The 22,004-nt window shown below is 43.5% G+C and overlaps 1 protein-coding gene across 1 annotated transcript in view; it reads right to left on the minus strand.

Annotated features, from left to right (window-relative positions):
* The window catches only part of CMPK1 (cytidine/uridine monophosphate kinase 1), a 30,576-nt gene extending 9,030 nt beyond the window's left edge, over positions 1-21,546 (minus strand). The window contains exon 1 of the mRNA XM_056122230.1: positions 21,381-21,546. Within this exon, the coding sequence (XP_055978205.1) occupies positions 21,381-21,455 (75 nt within the window). The 5' untranslated portion in view covers positions 21,456-21,546. The remainder of the gene's footprint in view (positions 1-21,380) is intronic.
* Positions 21,547-22,004: the final 458 nt, after the last annotated feature.

A 22,004-nucleotide genomic window follows, 5' to 3' on the forward strand; every position in this document is an offset into this window, starting at 1 on the left:
TGACCCAGCCTGGTATATGGCTGACCCAAATTCAATCCCCCAAGCATCCCATATTGTTCCCCAATCATCACAAAGAGTGATGCCTGAGAACAGAGACAGAAGTAAACCCTGAACACTGCTGAGTGTGACCCAAAAATCAACTAATCAACCAACCAAGTCCATTTCCTACTTCTCTAGAGAGGTTTCATCTCAATTTGGGAATTTAACTATTTTATAAATTAACAGTGAGAATTAAATGAGGGTTAAGTGAGATAATAAATATGAATATTATATAAAAGATGAGTAGTACTGTATGATTGTGATCACTTTTTAATTGGGGGGGGGGGTTACACCCAATGGTGCTGATGGTTACTTTATTCTTATTTTGCAGTTCAGGGTTGTTTCATTGTGCATGAGGTATCATGGGGTGCCAGAGATTAAACCCTGGGCTCCTGTATAGTCTAATCATTTGAGCTATGTCTCTGGTTAATGGTCACATTATAGATGATGCAGATTATTGGGTTGGAGCGGTAGCACGGCTGGTAGGGCGTTTGCCTTGCATGCGGCTAACCCGGTTCGATTCTTTCATCCCACTCAGAGAGCCCAGCAAGCTACCAAGAGTATCACGCCCGCACAGCAGAGTCTGGTAAGCTCCCTGTGGCATATTCGATACACCAAAAACAGTAACAAGAAGCCTCAAAATGGAGACGTTACTGGTGCCTGCTCGAGCAAATTGATGAACAGTGCTACAGTGCAACAGTGCTACAGATTATTAGATGGCTCAGTGAGTTGGAGCACATGCTTTGCATGCCTGAGGCTTGGGTTCAATTCTAGTACCATAAGATCCCCTGAACACTAAGCAAACTCTGAGCATCACCAGGTATGGCGCCCCAACAAACCCTCCCAAATAAAGCCAACAATAAACTTATTCCAAATTTATATGGTTACTTGAGTTTTTTTGTATTATCTATATGAGTATAATAAATACCTGATAACTCAAATTCTCTTTAATTTTAGTGTAACGATTTAAGGCAACCCCACACTCCTGGCCCTTGTTACAGTAGATTGTTTCTATTGTACATTTTACAAAGACTCTTCCAATTATCCAGGTGATGGTGGGAAAAAATTGTTTGAATTAGAGAAGCCACACAGACTATTTGCTCCTTTTCTATTCCAAAAAATTTTGGTTAAACTTCTTGCTCACTAAAATAAGCTAACAGTAAAATAACAGAAAAACTAGTTCTAAACAGTCTTTTTTCCTGACTAAAATTAGACATAAAGTTTGATGAGGATAAACAAAAACTAGAGCACATTCATGTCTCTTATAGTCATACAGCCCCTTCCATTACAAGAAATGACCAAATGTGTTGTTGTTACAGTAAGCTTAAAAAAAAACAACCCTCCCCATTGTTTACAGAAAGTAAAAGAATACAAAGTTGTTTAATTATTTAAACTGTTGTTTCAAAATTATTTCCATACCACATCATTGTAAATGCCTTTGACCAGTAAGCGTAAGTAAAAGTTTGAAATGAGTGTAGAAAACATTAGTGTAAAAAAGAGGTGTGACCTACTTTCCCATTTACCATATATAACATTCAAGCAGCATTCTGCAACTATTGTCCACAAGATTTCTTTTTAACTTTTTTACTGAATCACTGGAGATAGACCATTACAAAACTGTTCATGATTGGATTTCAGTCATACAGTGTTCCAATGCCCATCCCTCCGCCAGGGTCCATTTCCCAGCACCAGTGTCCCCAGGTTCCCTCCCATCACCCCCAAACACCTACCTGCTGCCTCTATGGCAGGTGCTTTGCCCCCCCCCCCTTTCTCCTCTCTCTCCAACCTCTTCTGCCTAGCCCAGTGTGCAAAGACTAGAGACCTCCCTGTCATTCGGTCATGATGGCCATCCAAGATATCAGCGCTCTTCTTCCTCCAGTTAAAAACAGAGACACATGAGCAATATCAGAAAGATGAAAGGAGGTAGTTGGGAACTTGCCACAAGAGTGTGTGGAGGGAGAGGGGTGGTGAAGGGCTGTTAGGACAGAGAGGGGACCACCATGACAATAATACTTGGAAATGATCATTTTGGACAGGAACTGAGTGTTGAAAGTAGGTAAAGGGATATACCTGATGACCTTTCATCATCACACCCGACCCCTACCTGCCTCTATGGCAGGTGCTTCTCTCTCTCTCTCTCTCTCTCTCTCTCTCGCTCTCCACCCATCCCCCTCCTTTTTGGGTATTGTGGTTGTGGTTTGCAATATTGATAGTGAAAAGTTATCCAGAATATCCCTTACCTACTTTCAACCCTAAGATCTTGTCCAGCATGATCATTCCCAGTTATTATTGTCATAATGGTCTCTCCTCTATCTTACCCACCTTCAGCCCCACACACACTAGTGTCAACAAGACTTTAGAGCAGCTTCATTTTCCACTGCTTCCTTGACTCTTTCATGGAAATCTGTTTGCCGATGCTCTCATCTGTTCTAGAAATTACAACATATGGTAATGCTGAATAAATGCAGAGGATAAACAATACTAAACAACGCCAAATGCTCTGGGAATAACAATGGTGACTGCTCTGTACAAAGTGCCTCTGCTGTCTGAACAGTATCAGACTTAAAACACCAAAAATTAGCACATGTACCAGTTTCCTGACATTGGAGAACCCAAATTTGCAAACTTTATATTGCATTAAAATGGTTTTGGCATTTCCTACATACCTCCCCCACCCTTCTTTTATTGTTTTTTTTTTTATTAAAAGAAACTAGCTGCAAACTGTAGAGGTATGCAAATGCTATTTTTTTTTAAAAAAGAATAATTATACAGCTTGTCCAAATGATAGAAAACAACCTTATTTGCAAGGTCCAAGGAAACAAGGGATTTAAATACATGTAACCATGTGAAACCCATATATGCTTTTCTATTTCTAATCTACATTCCATTTTTCAAAATTCTCTATTAATAAGGCCCAAGCACAGCCCAAAGGTAGAGTGTCTGCCTTCCAAATGTGAGGCCACGGTTTCATCCCTGGGACCATTCCACATGCTGGGTACAATCTGATGGTACTGTTCCCTGGTGCTACAACAAATGCACAATCTGCAGTGAACCATAACCAAGTGTGTGTGACCCCCTAACCAAATGACAACCAACAACAACGGGGAAAAAAATCTCTAAATCTGACAAAAGGGGGGGGAAAGTTAAAAATACAAAGAAAAAATTAACAAACAAGTTAACAATAAATTAAAATTCTTCCTTTAAAAAAATCATATTTACCAGTTAACTTTTTTGTACTATATTTTTCTTAAGGAATTTTGCCTAAGCTTTTTTCTTACCACAGGTTTCTACCAAAAAAAGAAAAGAAAAGAAACTATCACACACTAGTTATTGTGGTATTTTAATAACAGCTAGACTTTAAAGAACATATTTGCAAAGCATTCTGCTAGCATTAAGTAGTCACTGATGCCAATTTTGAGGAAAGCAAGAATAGATATTTCCCAGGCTTAACCAAAACATTTCACATTCTCTGAAATTTTCTAGCAATTAAAGCCTAGTGGGTCACTAACTATAGTCTGAAGAGTAACATTCAAAACCACAGCAGGTTACACATACTATAAACTACAATAGCTATAATCACAAGCTACCATTAAACAAAACAAAACGAAACAAAAAAAAGCAATTTCCTACTGACAAATGTATAAACTCAACTCATTTAGAGTAATGAAATTTTTCACTTTCATTTTCTCCTTTAAAAAGTTGAAAAGAAACTCGGTAACTTCTTTTAATCACCGTGAGATTGAGCATTACAAAACTGTTCATAATTGCACATGCAGTGTCCCAATACACTACCCATACCTCCACCAGTGTAATTTCCCAACACCAGTGTCCCCAGCTTCCCTCCCATCCCTTCCATCCGACACCCCACCCTGCCTCTATGGCAGGCACCTCTCCTCTCTCTCTCTCCCCCCCCCACCCCCGGTATTATGGTTTGCGATACAGATGCTGAAAGGTTTTCATGTATATCCCTTTACCTGCTTTCAACACTCAGTTCTTGTTTAGAGTGATCATTTCCAACTACTACTGTCAAAATGGACACTCCTCTATCTTAACTACCTCTATTCCCCACACACAACTCAGTAACTTTTATGAATCACACACTAAGTTTTGGAGGGAGGGAAAAAAGAACCATGTTCTCAACAAATACAAAATGGTCCTTTATATTACCAATATAAATATTAACAGTTTTGTTTGTTTGTTTTGGGCAGCTCCTGGTGACGTACTCCTCGCTCTGTGCACAGGGATCACTCCTGGTGAGGCAAATGCTTCACCTGCTGTACTATCTCTCCAGTCCCCTTATTAGTGATATATTAAAAATTTAAATCCTGAAAAAGAGAAGAGTGGATATAATCCGAAGTGGGTGATCATAATATTATTTTATTGTATTTAATGTTGTCTCTTCATATAAGGACGTTTAAACTCAGACAGACAACATTTGGAATTTTTTGTTTGTCTGGGTTTTGGGCCATATCTAGTGATGCTCAAGGGTTACTCCTTGCACTACGCTCAGGAATCACTCCTGGTAGAGCTTGGGGGACCATGTGGGATTCCAGGAATTGAACCCATATTGGCCATGTGCAAGGCTAACGCCTATCTGAGGTACTATCTCTCCAGCACATAAATTTTATTTTAAATTCATAAATGTTTATTGAATATCTACAAAAGGCAGGGTAAATGTTGTTTCGTGGGGGTAATTTGATGAGATTCACAAAAGATGCAATACCACCTGCTAAAGTAACTTGATCCCTACTGTTAATAAAGGTAATTCTGTTTATTTGTGTAATTTTTCCTTTTCCTATGAAATTCAGTTGGCACTGACTGCTTGAAGAATCAACAACAAATAAAACTTAGAGTTGGGTGAGTTTGAAGCCAATAAACATACTGCCTCCTCCTTTATATAAGCCCGAATAGACTGCTAACATTATGCAAGGCATCTCAGATATTAAAGACTCTGGGATTTATTTCATAGACCAAATGGCATTGAAAACATTTGTGAACTGGGATGTCCATACTTCCATTTCATTAAAGTTGGTAATTTCCAGTATTTTATTTTATCTCAGATGTTCTCATTGCCCGAAATCAGTCAGGCAAAACCGTCGATTGAATATGATGTGGTCTATTTCGTTGTGGAATTGTCCACCGGGAGACTCCCATGTCCAACGTTTAGATTCGGCCTTCTGGAACTGTGAGTTACCATGGATGGTCTTGGTCGACATGATGAACTCAGACAGTCTCTCACCCAGTTCGTTCCATTCTAGGCCATGGGTCCCGATGTGAAGTTCTTCGGCTGATGTTCTTTTTCGGTCCTATCTTGGCATTAAAATCACCCACAATGATCTTGTAGAAGGTGTGGTCTTCTTTATAGAACTTCTCCAGCTCCACTTCTTTTGTCTGACTGATGTCACTGTTGTCCCAAAATTCCAAACGGGATCGGACCACCGGCTCCTTCGTGCAAAATTCTACTTCACAGAGCGGGGAGAAAGGGCTGCAAAGTTTAAAAAGAGAACTCCCAGAACGACCACCAACTGGGAGCTCTTTGGCACTATTGCAGCAACATGGCAAGATGCCATTGTTGACAACATTGATGAGGAATACGATCGACTGGTTCAGCACCTCCATGAATGTGCGAGGAACGCCAAGAGAGAGATAGCCACAAAAAAGCGCCTGTCTTCAAAAACTCTTGAGCTTATTCGCCAACGTGGTTTAGCGCATGCCTCAGGCAACCGCAAGCTAATGTCCGAGCTCGCAAAGCAGTGCAGAGATGCGATCAAGGAAGACCTCAAAGAAAGAAGAGCAGAAGTACTGGTAGATGAGGCAGAAGCTGGGAAAAGTATTCGTAACGCCCGCCTGTCCTTCGCCAACTACAAGACCAAGATGACTGCCCTCCGACGTCCTGATGGATCTATCACATCTTCCAGAAGGGCAATGGAGAAAATTATCCATGACTTCTACTCAGATCTCTTCGATAGCCATGTCCACCTGGCGACATACCAAATTCCACAGGATGGATATGTCCTTCCCAGTGTTCTCCCTTCCAAAATTCGACACACCATTTCGTCAGTAAAGAAACGAACAGCACCCGGCCCAGACAAGGTCAGACATGACTACCTGGAGAACCTGCCGTCAGTACTCATCAATACACTGGCTCGGCTCTTCACTCGCTACCTATCTGAATGCAAGGTTCCGTCCCAATGGAAAACCAGCAGGACCGTACTACTGTACAAGAAGGGAGACATCCATGACATTGGCAACTATCGCCCGATCTGCCTATTGTCTGTCATCTACAAGTTGTTCACTCAAGTCATCCTAAATAGGATTGGCAGAATACCAGATGAAGGACAACCATGCAAGCAAGCCGGGTTCCGCAAAGGATTCAGCACCATCGACCATATCCACACGATAACCAAGCTCACTGGGGTTTCTTGGGAGTTCAAGATGCCGCTCTGTCTAACGTTCATTGATTTAAAGAAGGCCTTTGATTCTGTTGAGATGGAAGCGGTCATTGAAGCCCTAGCCAATCAGGGCATTCAAGCCCAATACATCAAGATCCTCCGTGAGCTGTATTGCGGATTCACTACCAGGATCTCACCATTCTACAAAGAAGTAATCATTGATGTCAAGAGAGGGGTTCGGCAGGGTGATACCATTTCACCGAAACTCTTCAGTGCCACCCTCGAGAACATCATGCGATGACTGGAATGGGAAGGAATGGGAGTGAAGATTGATGGTCAGCAACTGCACCACCTCCGCTTTGCTGATGACATTGTTTTAGTAACACCAAACATTACCCTGCCAGGAATGATCTCTGAATGCAGAGCTGGGAGTAAGTCCTGAGCACTGCTTAGTGTGTGGCCCACAAAAACAATTTTTGAAGCAATTTTTACTTTTATATAAATAGCAATTTATAGTTATAGAAAACAAATAGTAAAACAACATTTATGTCCTAAGCATGTTTTTATACATACATTTAAATATACTAAAAATATGACATAGAAAGATTGCATTCATCTGGGGAACATAAAGTAACAAAATAGGAGACTAACACCCAAGAGTGGCTGAGATTAGTACCAGGAGGTTTACTCCATGGCTTGGAGGCCAGCCACACATGCTAGGGGAAAAGGGAGCTCAGATAGAGAAGGGAGCACCAAATAAAGGGTGTTGGGAGGATCCTCCCAGGATGGGAGAAGCATGCTGAAAGTAGACTATAGACCAAACATGATTGTCACCCACTGCCTCTTTTGAAAACCACAACACCCAATAAGAGAGAGAGAGAACAAAAGGGAATGCCCTGCCACAGAGGCAAGGTGGGATGGGGGGGGATGGGGGGGTAGGAGGGATACTGGGATCGGTGGTGGTGGGAAATGGGCACTGGTGGAGGGATGGGTATTTGATCATTGTATAGTTGAAATCCAAGCACAAAAATTTCTAAGTCTACAACTATACCTCATGGTGTTTCACTAATAAGGTAAAGGTAAAGGTAAAGGCCCTCCCGTTGATCGTCGATTTGCTCGAGTGGGCCCAGTAACGTCTCCATTGGAGACTTTGTTGTTACTGTGCCTGGCATATTGAATACTCTCGGTAGCTTGCCGGGCTCTCCGAATTTCACTAATAAAAATTAAAAAATAAATAAATATACTAAAAATATGATAAAATTACTGACAAAGTATTTTAGTTCTACCACAATTTGGTCTCTCGTCCTCTAAGTGGTTAGATGTGTATTCTCCAAGTGTCACAGGAACTGAGGTAATGCTACCTGTGTTGTAGCTCTTACTACCTGTAAGGTAAGGTACCTCTTACTACCTGCAACACTATTTGGGTTGTGGTCATGAGTGCGGTGTTTGTAGGCTCTGCAGTGGCCATAAGAATTGATTATTGGGGCTGGAGTGATAGCACAGCGGGTAGGGCATTTGCCTTGCACGCAGCTAACATGGCCGATACAGGTTCAATTCCCAGCATCCCATATGGTCGCCCAAGGACTGCCAGGAGCAATTCCTGAGTGCATGAGCCAGGAGTAACCCCTGAGCATCGCCGGGTGTGACCCAAAAAGCAAAAAAAAAAAAAAAAAAAGTATTGTTTATTGATTAACAAAATCAGAGAAGTATTTTCTAAGTTTAATGATTCTGTGCATATTGATTAATATTGGAAGTGTTCAAATGATTGTCTCTTGAGTTCCTGAAATTCTGGGTCTCTGGGCCTGATCTTCAACTTGGATGATTTTCTGTTTCCTAATATGGGCAATGAGAACATGACTTGACTTCCCATTAATCGTCGATTTGCTCGAGCAGGCGCCAGTAATGTCTCCATTTGTCCCTGTCGCGTGCTAGTGTAGCCCAATGGCATCTGTTCGCTCTAGGAACACAAAGAGCCTCAAACCGATCGCTCATGATCTTGACAAAGAAGTCTGACCATCTGGTAGGTGGGCAGCCACGCGGTCTTTTGACATCCTGTGGAATCCAGTCGGTAACAGCTCTAATCCAGCAGTCATCTATAAATCTCATTATGTGACCAGCCCATCTGATTTTTGACACCTTGGCAAACGAGACAGTGTCCCTGATTCTTAATCGTCGACAGAGGTCGGAACTCTGGATTCTTTCTCTCGTTTGAGTGAAACGTGATATTCCAAGCATAGGTCTTTCAATTCCTCTTTGGGAGACCCGAATAGAGTTCTCATCCTGTTTTCGTAGGGCCCAGGTCTCTGAGGCGTATCTTAATGCAGGAAGAACAGTGGAATCAAAGAGATGTGCCCGGAGCCGGAAGTTCTTCGTCCTCTTAGCTATTTCTTCGATGCTCTTGAAGGTGTGCCAGGTCATTTGTCATGTTGACTTCTTGACCTAGATACACATAGCTGTTGCATTCGGAGATGGTGGTTCCGTTGAGAGCGAATGGGGCATCAGGAACGAGGCTGTTTCTCATAAACATTGTCTTTGTGAGATTCAGCTGTAGTCCAACCTTTCCACATTCACGGTCAAAGTTGGCCAGCATTTGTGCCGCTTGGCTAATGTTTGATGTTATTAAAACAATGTCATCAGCAAAGCGGAGGTGGTGTAGTTGCCGACCATCAGTCTTCACTCCCATTCCTTCCCATTCCAGTCTTCACATGATGTTCTCGAGGGTGGCACTGAAGAGTTTTGGTGGAATGGTATCACCCTGCCGAACCCCTCTCTTGACATCGATGATTACTTCTTTGTAGAATGGTGAGATCCTGGTAGTGAATCCACAATACAGCACATGGAGGACCTTGATGTATTGAGCTTGAATGCCCTGATTGGCTAGGGCTTCAATGACCGTTTCCGTCAAGAGAATCAAAGGCCTTCTTTAAATCAATGAACATTAGACAGAGCAGCATCTTGAACTCCCAAGAACCCTCAATGAGCTTGGTTATCGTGTGGATATGGTCATGGTGCTGAATCCTTTGCGGAACCCGGCTTACTCGCATGGTTGTCCAATAAGCAATACAAAATAAATTGTCTAGCACTGCCTTTTCAACAGGTTTGATTGGTGGCGGGAAAATTTTCAAATAATAATCGTGGTACTGGTGTTGAAATATTGAATGTAATCAAAAATAGAGTATTATGGAAATTGTCTGCCACACAGGCAGGAGATGGGATGAGGAGGAATACTGGGGATTTTGGTGACGGAAAATGTGTACTGGTAAAGGGATGGGTGTTTGATAACTGTATGACTGAAACTCAAACATGAAAACTTTGTTAACTGTACCTCATGGTGATTCAATTAAAAAACAAACAAAAAAAACATCTGGGGGCTGAATGAAGCAACAGTACAGAGGGTAGGCCATTTGTTTCCCATGCGGCTGACTAGGGTTCGATCCCCGGGAATCTAATATGGTCCCCCGAAACACTGCCAGGAATAATTCCTGAGTGCAGAGCCAGGAGTAACTCCTAGAATCACTGAGCATGGTCCAAAAACCAAAAAAAGAATGTATAGCAGGAAAAATCAATTCAAATGTTTAGATAAAAACTTCTCTGGCAAGTGATACATTCCCTAAACAAAGGAGAAATAAAAGTATGATACAGCAACACAGAAACACACTGCAGGGCAGGAAGTCAAGAGTTATAAAAAGAAACAAACATCAGCTCAGTTTTATAGCCTAGAAACAGATGGAAATTTAGAGACATATTCTGTTGAGAGAATCCAAAAGGCACACAGCAGAGATTATAAAAAAAAAAAAAACATTTTGATGAATCCCTACTCCAGATACTGGAGTTCAAACTTGTAAGCAATACATTCTGGAAATAACACCTCTATGACAAAGACAATCTGATCACATTACTTATAATCTCCAGAATAACCCCCAAGTATGTGTGAACCTGACTGTGCCAAGCAACATCTTTTATAGATTTTTTTAGAAAAACTTAATATTGGGGTAGAGCAATTGAAAAGTGGGTGGGGCACTTCCCTTGCGTGCAGCCAACCCAGATTTGATCCCCAGCACACCATACGGTCTCCCAAGCCCACCAGGAGTGATTCTTGAACACCACCTTGTGTAGCCTCAATAGCCCCCATTAAAAAAATAGTTTTTTAAAAAAAAGAAACGTATTGCAGAAGGAAAACTGAGATGCAAAAAAAAAAAAGTAGATAAAGAAAATGGTACATGAATACCATAATCAAAACACTGAAACAAACATTATATCTCTGCTATGAAATAAAGTTAACAGTTGAAGAGATAGTACAGAGTACGGTAGGGCACTTGCCTTGCACACACCCAACCCAGGTTCAATTCCTGGGATCACATATGGTCGCCTAAACCTGCAGGAGTGATCCTTGGGCACAGAGCCAGGAGTAAGCCCTGAGCACTACTGGGTGTGCCCCCCGCCCCCCCAGTTTTTTTGATTAACATATACTTGAGTGGAGATTTAAGAAGAAAAAGTTGATAGAGAATTTAAAATCAGAAAACAGAACAGAATGGAACAAGTGTCTTAAACTATTTTCACTGCTGGAGGGGAAAGTGAAGGTATTAATATTAGACTTAAGTTAAATAAGGTGTGTTTAAACATTTTCCACAGTAAACCTTAAAGAATAGGAATGGATTACAATTTCAGGGGGAAAATTTTTCCATCAACTAAAATGAAGGTTGGATCTTAAGTGGGTCAGAGTTCACAGAAAAAGATGATAGTGATAATAATACAAAACTAACAGACACTTATATAGGAATTACCGTAAGTCAGGAACTGCTCTAAGTGTATAACATTAGTTCATTTAGCCCTAAAACCCCTGAGGCAGATATATATTTTTATTCTCATTTTACAGATTTGGGCTGGAATGATAGCACAGCGGGTAGGGCGTTTGCCTTGCAAGCGGCCAACATGGCCAAACAGAGTTCGATTCCTCCACCCCTCTCGGAGAGCCCGGCAAGCTACCGAGAGTATCTCGCCCGCATGGCAGAGCCTGGCAAGCTCCCTGTGACGTATTCGATCTGCCAGACACAGTAACAACAAAGTCTCCAATGGAGACGTTACTGGGCCCGCTCGAGCAAATCGATGAACAACGGGAGGGCCTTTACTTTACTTACAAATGAACCATAAAATTAATCAATGTAATGAAGTTCTCTGAAAATATAAAAAGAGAATTTCAACCTACTCTAAAATGTGAGGGATAGTGGAGGTAGAATGAGGGGAAAAATATGAGGAACAAAATAACATTGAATTTCCTGACTCCCAAACTATATTCCAAAACGTCCTTAAACACAGCAGCAATTTCAAAAGTGTTCTCTGGGTTAAAATGTTCAGGAAACAGCATTATTGTCATCTGTCAGACAATCATGTGAATTGCCAGCTCAGAATAGTTAAGCTTTAACAACAGATAACATGTTCTTTTTTAAGACATATCTCTACGATGTTGAATTCTGTGGACAGTGATAAAAGCAAGTTAAATATAAAAACTAACGTGACTGAGAATGAAAGCAAACTGATTCCAAAGTGCGAGGAAACTGGGGCTGGAAAAATGGTCCAGCAGGTACGAGTGGGGCGCCTGCCTTGCACACTGCTGACCGGGGTTCAATCCCCAGTATCTCATGTGATCCCCTAAGCAATGCCAGGAGTAATTCCTGAGTGTCACAGGTATGGGCCCACCCCACCTCCAAAAAGCGGGGGGGGGGGGGGGAAATAATCACAAAGAATGAGAAACTATGCAGTGACCAACAGGCATTGCCCACCAGTAACTAGTTACTTAAGGATGGAATAAAATTGCTGTTTTCTCTTTTAATTTATATTTATTATAAGCTACTATATTGTGAGAAAGTACTTATTAAGTATTGTTTGAATCTTAATGCTTCCTAACAGATTTCTTGTAGACTATAGTGGTTGAAAGAAAAAAAAATGGATATTAAGGTCTCAAAACTGAGAATGTTTGGGACTCTATATTAAGCCTGAAGGGTGAGCAGGCATTTCTAACACTACGCAGCAGAATAAGCAAGAGCACGAGATAAATAAATCACCCCTGAAGATGTTATAATCTTGGTGGGGTGGGGATGTGGCTAAGTGGCAGAATACTTGCTCTGAGTGTATGAGTTTGATTCCCAGGAAAAAGGGAGGAGAGAGAGAAAACTGGCTGTGGGGGTAGTGAGATGGCTCAAAGAGCTAGAGCATGCGGGAGTCCCAGTTAGATCCCTGGCACCACATGATCCTAAAGTCCTTCCAGGAGTCACTCCTAAGCACAAATCCAGGAGCAGTACCTAAGCACCTCCAGGTATGGCCTCCAAATAAAACAGACTTTACAATCTTGGGCTGGGGAGGCAATTCAAAAGGTTTTGCATAGAGAACAAGAAGAAAAGGGCCTCCCGTAGAGGGAAACTGGGGGGTGGGGGAGTGTTAGGGGATGGTGATAGGGAAGCAGGGGACACTGTGGTGGGAAATGTACACTGGTGGAGGGATGGGTGCTAGATCATTGTATGATTGAAACCCAATTATGAACAGCTTTGTAACGGTCTATCTCACGAATATTCAATTAAAAAAATTTTTAAAGTAATGTGGAGTTCATGCCCAATTCAATCAGCTTTCTCAGTGGCTGAATAAACAGCAGTACTTCTACATGAATTTTTTTTTAAAAAGGGGGGTTTGCATGTAAGAGCCCTAGGTTCAATGCCCAGTACTGCAAGTTTTCTCCAAGCACCTCTGGGAGCAATCCTCAGATACCATATGCCCCAGGAACAGAGAGTGTGACTCTAAAACAAGACGTGCAATCAAATTAAGAAGGCAAAACTAAAAGAGAAACACTTCTTAAACATTTTAATACTAAACCTTAAAATTTAAACATTTTTCACATCTTTTCTCATGAAATTCTACTGTATCTACCTTGGATCTGAAAAAAGAGCTTCTAGGAGTCTGAATCCCTGAAAAAACTGTATTCAGGAAGTATTTCGGTCAATGTCACTTATGTAGGCTTACTCAGAACTGAAGCCCCCACTGGTGGTAAGGCCAACTCTGCTCTAAATAGTCACTGTTCCATACCACCTCCCAGCTGCTTCTTTCCAGTTGGAGTTCATACATGTTCACCTCCCCTGGGAAGCCTTCCCTGACCCACTGGAATGAAAATTAAATGTTCTTATGTATATGATTTGGTTGGCCTATTTCTATCCTAGAAGTTGTCACTCTGTGCTATAATAATCCTTAATTAACTGGTCTCCCCAATCACTGAACTTTATGGTCACACCCAGTGGTGGTAAAGAACCATGTAGGTATAGAAAATAGAACAAGGGTCAGTTGCCTACGTGGACAAGTACCTTAACCCCTGTACTCTGGCCCCCAATCATGAATTTTTGAGAGCATGTATCTGTGCCTCATTCATTTCAAAAATTACCAACACGGTGTGACTATTCCTCAAAAATACTCTCTTAATAAATCACAAATACGGGGGGAAGGTATTGGCATTGCCAGGGATTAAACCCAGGGCCTCATAGATGCAAGCCAAGTGCTCTCACACTGAGCTACATACCCAGGGGAAAAAAATTAAAGTTAATTAAGTCCAGTTATATAAATGAACTTCTTAGAGAAAATGAGAATTGTGCTCAGAAAAACCATGAAAATAAAAACTGCAAAACTTAAAATGAGTTATAATCATACCATGGATATCATGACAGTATAATAGTAGAGAGACAGTATAATAGTACAGTGGGTAAGACACTTGCCTTGCATACAGCCAACTCAGTCCAATACCCAATACCACATATGGTCCCCTGAGCACTGCCAGGAGTGATCCCAAAACAGAGAGCAAGCAGTAAGCCCTGAGCAAAAATGGGTATAACCTCCCACCAAAAAAGAAAAAGAAAAAAGAAAAGAAAAATCATACTGCTAATAGAACTGTAATAAGCATGATCTTAAAAAGTAATGACAGGGCTGGAGCGATAGCACAGCAGGTAGGGCGTTGCCTTGCACACGGCTGACCTGGGGTTCGATTCCCAGCATCCCATATGGTCCTCTGAGCACCGCCAGGAGTGACTTCTGAGTGCAGAGCCAGGAGTAACTCCTGTGCATGGCCAGGTGTGACCCAAAAAACAAATAAAATAAAAAATAAAAAGTAATGACAATTACCAATTAAAATTTAAATACAGGCTTACTTTTTCAAGCCCATTTTCTCCCTAGAGTCTCCTTGTGTCTCTTTGCTTGTTTGTTGGTTTGCTCTCTCAAGTCCTTGTTCCTTCTTGAAAATGTTCTCTGCTGGGGGAGGGGGGTTTGGGATGTGCACACCCACAGGTGCTCAGAGCTTACTCCTGGCTCTGTACTCAGAAATCATTCCTGGTGGGTCCGGGGAACTACATGGGTGCCGGGGATCAAACATAGGTTAGCTATGTGTAAGGCAAGTGCCCTACCTGCTGTAAGCTCTCTACCTGAACGTTCATCTATGTATTTTTGCTTGCTTGCTTTTTCAAGCATGTGCTCTCCCTTGAGCACATGACACTGTCTGCTTTTTCCACTCTGGAGAAACATGAGTTCTCTCTTGAACAGATAATCCTTTCTTTCTGTAACTTTTCTAATTTCATTCAATGAAAACTATCTTGTTTCACTATTTCCTTCTTAAATTATTTCTTGCGAAGGAAGGACATGGACCTGGAACCCTTATGCTAAGGTCAGGACTGACTTTCCTTTCTTGAAAAAACCCATTCCTCCCACCAGTCTGACTCCATGGCTCTCTGAGTAATAGGGTAACGTCATCTTTCACACTGTGAAGAACTTCATGCTCAATTTGACGAATACTTCATGAGGCTGGTAGGATATGAGTGTTCCGCAGTGTAGGTGCTCGCAGATAATTTTCCAGTTCTGACCTATACCAGGCATTTATCCAATGGCCGAGGTGGGTTAAGCAGAGTGGAAAGCTCTCTTTTCTCAAGACTACCTGCTCACCCACCCACCCCGACTTGCTTCCCAGTTAATTTCCAGAGCCACCACCAGCAACAGTTCATTATTATATCTATAATGGCCTTTTGGCTGTGATTTAATACATAAACAAATGAATATGACCAGGTGTCGATAAAAGTGTATCGAAGGACTGCACTGCACTCTAGCACTGTCCTCCCGTTGTCCATCGATTTGCTGGAGTGGGCACCAGTAACGTCTCCATTGTGAGACTTGTTACTTTGTTTGGCATATCAAATACATCAGGGGTAGCTTGCCAGGCTTTGCCAGGCGGGCGAGATACTCTTGGTAGCTTGCCGGGCTCTCCGAGAAGGGCGGAGGACTTGGACCCAGGTCGGCAGGGCCAGGCAAAGCCCTACCGCTATGTTATGGCTCCAGCCTGTATCAAACGACAATGAAACAAAATTAAAATGCATGTATCCAGACTCAGCAGCCCGACTTCTAAGTAACTTACTTGCAAAAACAAAAGCATTTGCACTCAATGTTATATTTATAAGGAAGTTTACCTAAGCACTGTTTACAATAGCAAAATAATTCCTGAAACTATTTTGCCCATCTATAAAGGAATGGTATAATCATTCAATCATTCTAGGGTAATATCCATATTACGGAATGTTCTACAGCTATTTAAAAAAGTTAATTAAATTTATAGAGAGATCTCAAAGGATAGCCATTAAACAGTCTGTTAAAAATAGGGCAGTCTATTAGGAAGTTCAAAAACTAAAATATGAGCAGGGGGAGATATTCAAAGAATAGAATGCATGTCTTACATGCAAAAGGTCTGCATTTGATCCCTAGCACTGAATGGCTCCCAGAGCACTGTTAGGTGTGGCCCTACCACCACTGGGCCCAGTCAAAGCTCTGACCCATTAGGCCTGCACACCAGGCAAAGCATAACCTAAAGTGATCCACAGACCCCTGAGCACAGTTTGGGAGAAATAACCCCCACTTTTTAAAAAGATAAATATTTGCATCCTTACTTGTAAGAACACTGAGATAGAGATGGGAAAGCAGTTAGTTATCAGCTACCAGATGATTGATATCAGTTACTACAGGATTAGAAGAAATTCAACTTTTCCCAACTAGCATGAACTACTTTTGTACCTTAAAATGAAAAGGCAAAAGAAGTTTTCAGAGTAAATAATTCAAATATATTCTCCTCTACTCCAAATTCTGAACAACATATAATCTTCTTTTTTTGGTGGGGGTGCCTGCACCTGGTGGTGCTCGGGGACTATGTGGTTCCAGGGATCAAAGCCAGGGCAGGGTTCCTGTACGCAAAGTCTGCGATACAACCCTTTGAACAAACTCAGCCCAACAATTTAAACTTCCTGTAAGAAATAATTACTCCACCTTATCCTACCAAGAAGAGAGAGACCATTCTTAAAGTCCAGTGGATTTTTAAATCTACTTTCTTCTATGAGAGGCAATAATCTGCTTAGGTGAGTTGTAATTAGGTGCTTGGAAATTTTAGAATACTAAGCATATTTTCACAACCATATCAATAATTCACTGAGGGCACACAAAAGACTTAGATGAAGATCCAGTGAGAAAGTACAGCAGGTAGGGCACTTGCCTTCATGGGCTTACCTGGGTTCGATCCCAGGTACCCCATATGATTCCCTGAGTTCTGACAGGAGTGATCCCTGAGCACAGAACCAGAAGTAAGCCCTGAGCACTGACAGGTATGGCCCCAAAATCAAACACACACACACAAAAAACAATCAAATGACAACAAAACTTATTCGTGAATAGGCACAATATTCAATACAGAACTGAATACTGAAAACACACAAAAAACTTTTTAAAAATAATAAGTTTTTTTAATTTTTTCACGTATTGCATACATTCTGTAAGTATAGTATGTCAAGAGGCCATACAAAGTATGAGTTACCCGGGGCTGGAATGATAGCACAGAGGGTAGGGCGTTTGCCTTGCACACGACCGACCCGGATTAGAGTCCCAGAATCCCATATGGTCCTCTGAACACCGCCAAGAGTAATTCCTGAATGAAGAGCCAGGAGTAACTCCTGTGTGTATTGCCGGGTGTGACCCAAAAAGAAAAACAAAAAAGTATGAGTTACCGAAATGGACCCTGTAGGAAATCATAATAAAAAAGAATTTGGGCGGGGGAGGGAGAGGTACAAAAAGCAATTTGGTATGAATACAAAGAAATTTGGGATGGATATACGTTTTACAATAATTTGTTTATTCTATATAATTTGATAAAGAAAATTAATTTAAATCCCTTTCAACTAAATACAAAATTATATTTTCAAAAACATTTAAGTTACAGTATGGTCATTTTCTTGAGCCAAAACAATACAAATTTTAATTTAAAAATTGCAAAAATAAGAAGGTCGCACAGAGATAGTACAGAATGTACCACTTGTTTTGCATGCAGGGGCAGGTGGCCTGTGGGGGGATGGGGATATGCAGTCTGAATCCTTAGCAGAAATTATAGTCCCCCTGACCACCACTGAGGGTCACTCCTGAACACAATGCTAGGAATTGCCCCTATGCAGCTCTGTGTCTGACCTTCCCAAATTGAAAAATGACAGTTTGGATGGGATGTTAAGTATAAAGCAACCAATCTTGATTAAGAAAATATAAACCCACAAGGCTTAACCTGTAACAACATGTTAATAATCTCTTCTACAAGGGCTTAATGGCTCCATAGTGAGATAAACAATATTCACACTTTCTTCTAAGGAAATATTTTTTGATCACTGTTGTCACTGTCCTCCCGTTGTTCATCGATTTGCTCGAGCAGGCCCAGTAACGTCTCCATTGGAGACTTTTGTTGTTACTGTGTCTGGCATATCGAATACGTCACGGGTAGCTTGCCAGGCTCTGCCGAGTGGGCGAGATACTCTCGTCGCTTGCCGGGCTCTCTGAGAGGGGCGGAGGAATCGAACTCGGGTCGGCCATGTCGGCCGCGTCCAAGGCAAACGCCCTTTAGCAAACTATAACAAGCAATATAAAATATTCAGGGCCTGCTATAGGAGCAGGTCTGAGGGATAGTTGGAAAAATTGAAATAATAGTGGTGGGAATGTGCAATGGTGGTGGGATTGGTGTTGAAACATTGAATGTAATAAATCAGGAACAACTTTATAAAATTAAAAAAATTAAAAATGAAATAAAATTTTTAAGTGACACAGTATCTTGATTATGATTTTTAGTAACTAGCAAGTTATTTCAGAATATTTACTTCCACTGGTAGCTTAATACAGATAATTTTCAAAAGCAATTTGAGTACTAGCTGATATAGATTTAGAAACAAAATACAACAAATAAAGCTCAAAAAAATCAGTAAAAATAAAACATAAAAAGTCAGTGCTTTCCCCACACCTCCCCAAAAACAAATGTTTCCTTACTTTTAAAAGGATACTGTGTCACATCTGCCTTTACTTCCTCAAGGTCTGGGGATCTAAGAGCAGAGGTAGACTTAGTTTCCATGAAGGAAAAAAAAAATATGTATCAACTTTCCATAATTAAGTGAGACCTTCTCACTTAATTCCTATGTTCTAGGACATCAGAACACTTACGTCCTTAGCATTCCATAGTCAGACCCCAAAGATGAACTTGGGACAATCTGAGTCAAAAATCAGCTTTACCAAGAAAACAATTCTAATTCAGCTACATTTCATCTACCCTGTGAACTAAATTTGCTTTGGCATGGCACTGGGGAAGGGAACAGAGAGGTTAACCTGGATTTACGTAATTTTTCCCCCTAACTTTTTCCCTACAGAAGAGGTTAATAAATTTACAATCTTTTGGAACACAGTTATGTTTGCCTGTATAATATTCAGACTAAGTTTGTCTATAAAATAAAATAGAGTCAAAATATCTCTCAGAGACTTAAAACGTTCCATGAAATTGAATATAAGTATTTCATTGTTCATTCAACTAGGTGATCAATTACTATTTGGAATTTGTAGCTATCAACTTCATGTTTACAGCAAGTGGGACTAGAACAAATACTTTAATAAAAGAAAGTTAAAGTTTAAAAACATCAAGCTTATGTAAGTACAGGAGCATAAAAGAATAATATAAAAAATGTCCCATCATTAAAATCTTATTTGATAACTAACAGTCTTAAAATTTATCAGTCAATAGCCAGGGATGTTACTTAGCAGTAAAACACTCAACACAGACACATACAGACACACAGACACACACACAAACACAAGACTCTCTCACATACACACTATAATTATGTCATTATTAAATACTAGAATAAATACTAGTTACAAAACATGGATTATTTTTAGTCTAGTGAAGTAGTACCCTACCAGAGTGTATTAATAGTTTGGGCACAGACTTTTAAAGTCACATTATGATTTAGAAACAAAATATTTAAGGGCTTTCAAATATAACAGTTATAAACCATCTTTAAAAAATACTATTACTTCAAAGTAAAAATATCAATCTCAGAAGTTAAGAAGAGGAAGTTCAGAATTTTAAAAAAGGGGGGAGCGGGCTCAGAGCAGTAGTACAGTAGGTGGGAGTTTGCCTTGCAGGCAGTTGACCCAGATTTGATCCTCAGCATCCCATATGGTCCCCCAAGCACCACCGGGAGTAACTGCTGAGTGCAGAGTCTGGAGCAATCCCTGAGCACTGCCTGCTGTGCTGCAAAAACAAACTAAAAGACCCTTGAAAAATGTTTCCAGATATCTGTCTCACTTAATATTCATAAATCTTACGTGAGACACTTATTTCTTCCTTTCTACAAAGTAACTCAAGCTAAAAATAACTTCTCTGGGTCTAAAAGAAACAGTAATTGGCAGAGGCTATTAACCCTTATTTGTCTGACACTCTTAGAGTCGTTGCCTCTATCACGTTATTTACATAACCAAAAAAAAAAAACACCCAACTTTAAAATAATTCAACTGCCACTTGTGTCTAATAGTGAAAAGAACAAAAAATTTTTTAAAAAAATTTACTACTGGACTATATTGTATTTCGTATGTGTGTGCGTATGCTGGTTCCAAAACACAAAAAAACAACCCACTGCTGTAGGACACACATGCAATAGATATGCTGTAGGCTCTTAACCATACAAGAGACCATAACACGGGGAACAGGAGGGCGCGTGAACCCAGAGGGCAAGAAGTGAAAGCTCGCGGCCAGCGTCGGCCAAATCCCGCCCGGAGGACGCGGTCGTTTCGGTCGAGCCCAAGCTCGGGCGGGCGGGCGGGCGACCGCGGTTCAGGTGCCCTCGGGCGTTCTTCGGGGACCGCCGCCGCCCCCCTCCTCTGCATCCGGTCCCCGCCCCGGGTCCCCCAAAGCCCTCCGCGTCCCCGCCCGCCACAACCAACTGCGAGCCGTCCCTGGCCACCCCCTCGCTCGGGGAAGCGAGCCGGGGTGGCGAGAAACGCGCGCTCGAGTCCGGGCGGCGTCTCCCGCTCCGGGCTCCAACCTGGGCGCACCGGCTCCTCGGACGCGCCCGGGGCGGCGACTGCGACCGGGGAGGAAGTGACTCGGGACTCGGCGACGGGCGGGGCGCGGGGGCCGGGCGCGGACCTCGAGCGCCCGCGAAGCCCCGCGGCCGGACCCGGGACTGGTCACCGCCCCACGCGCCCCTCGCGGCTCCTCCCGGGGCGCCACCCGATGCGGCGACGCGTCGGGGCCGGGCGGGCGGCGAGCGGGCGCGGGGGTCCACGCCGGACAGCGCACGGCCTGGGACCCGCACCCCTGCTCCTGCGCCCGCACCCACGGCCCGGCCGGCGACGCGGGCCCGGGGCCTCCTCCCCCGGCCACCTTCCCGGCAGACGCGGGCGTCCGGAACCCACGGAACCGGGCGCAGGAACAAAGCGACCCCCCGGCGCCCCGGAGGCGCGCGGTGCCGAACTACCGGTCCCGACATGCCGCGCGCGCGCGGACCCCGACCACCGGCCACGCGGACCCCGCGCGACGGCGCCGGGACCCGGAGCCCGCGGGGCGCGGTCCGGCGGCTGCCCGGGCCTCACCTCGACGATGCGGGCGCACTGGGTCCCCTTGCCGGCCCCGGGGCCGCCGAGCACGAACACGACCAGCGGCTTCATGAGGCGCGGAGGGCGGCGGCGAGACGGCCGGCCGGTGGGCGGCGGGGAGCGCGGGCCCAGGACGTGCAGCGGCGGGGAGCGCGGGCCCAGGACGTGCAGCAGCGGGCGCCCGCAGCGGCTCAGCATGCACCGCGCCTCGGACGGACGCCCGCGAGCTGACAGCGGCGGCCGGAGGCGGAGAAGGGGCGGGCCGAGCCGGCGCCCTCCGCCTCCCGCCCCCGGGCCGCCCGGAGACCGGAAGGGGCGGGGCTCCCGCGCCGCCCGCCCCGCGCTCGGCCCGCCCCGCCGGGCCCGCCCCGTCCTCGCGGCTGCGGCCGGCCCGGTGGCGGGTCGGGCGGCTCCTCGGCGCGACCTCCCGCGTCCGGGGGTCCCAGCCCTCGGCCGAGCGGACGCGCGGTCGGCTCGGGGCCCTGAACGGGCCGACGCGCGGGTATCTGCAAGTGAGCGTGAAGAGCGATCAGGGGGAAGGACCCGGAAGGGAGGCCGCGGCGCGGGCCGGGGAGCCCGGGAGAGGCTCTGGAGGGAGGCGCTGACGCCGAGGGGATGGGC

Source organism: Sorex fumeus, unplaced genomic scaffold (genome assembly GCF_029834395.1).
Source record: "Sorex fumeus unplaced genomic scaffold, SorFum_2.1 ptg000045l, whole genome shotgun sequence".
Taxonomy (NCBI): Eukaryota; Metazoa; Chordata; class Mammalia; order Eulipotyphla; family Soricidae; genus Sorex; species Sorex fumeus.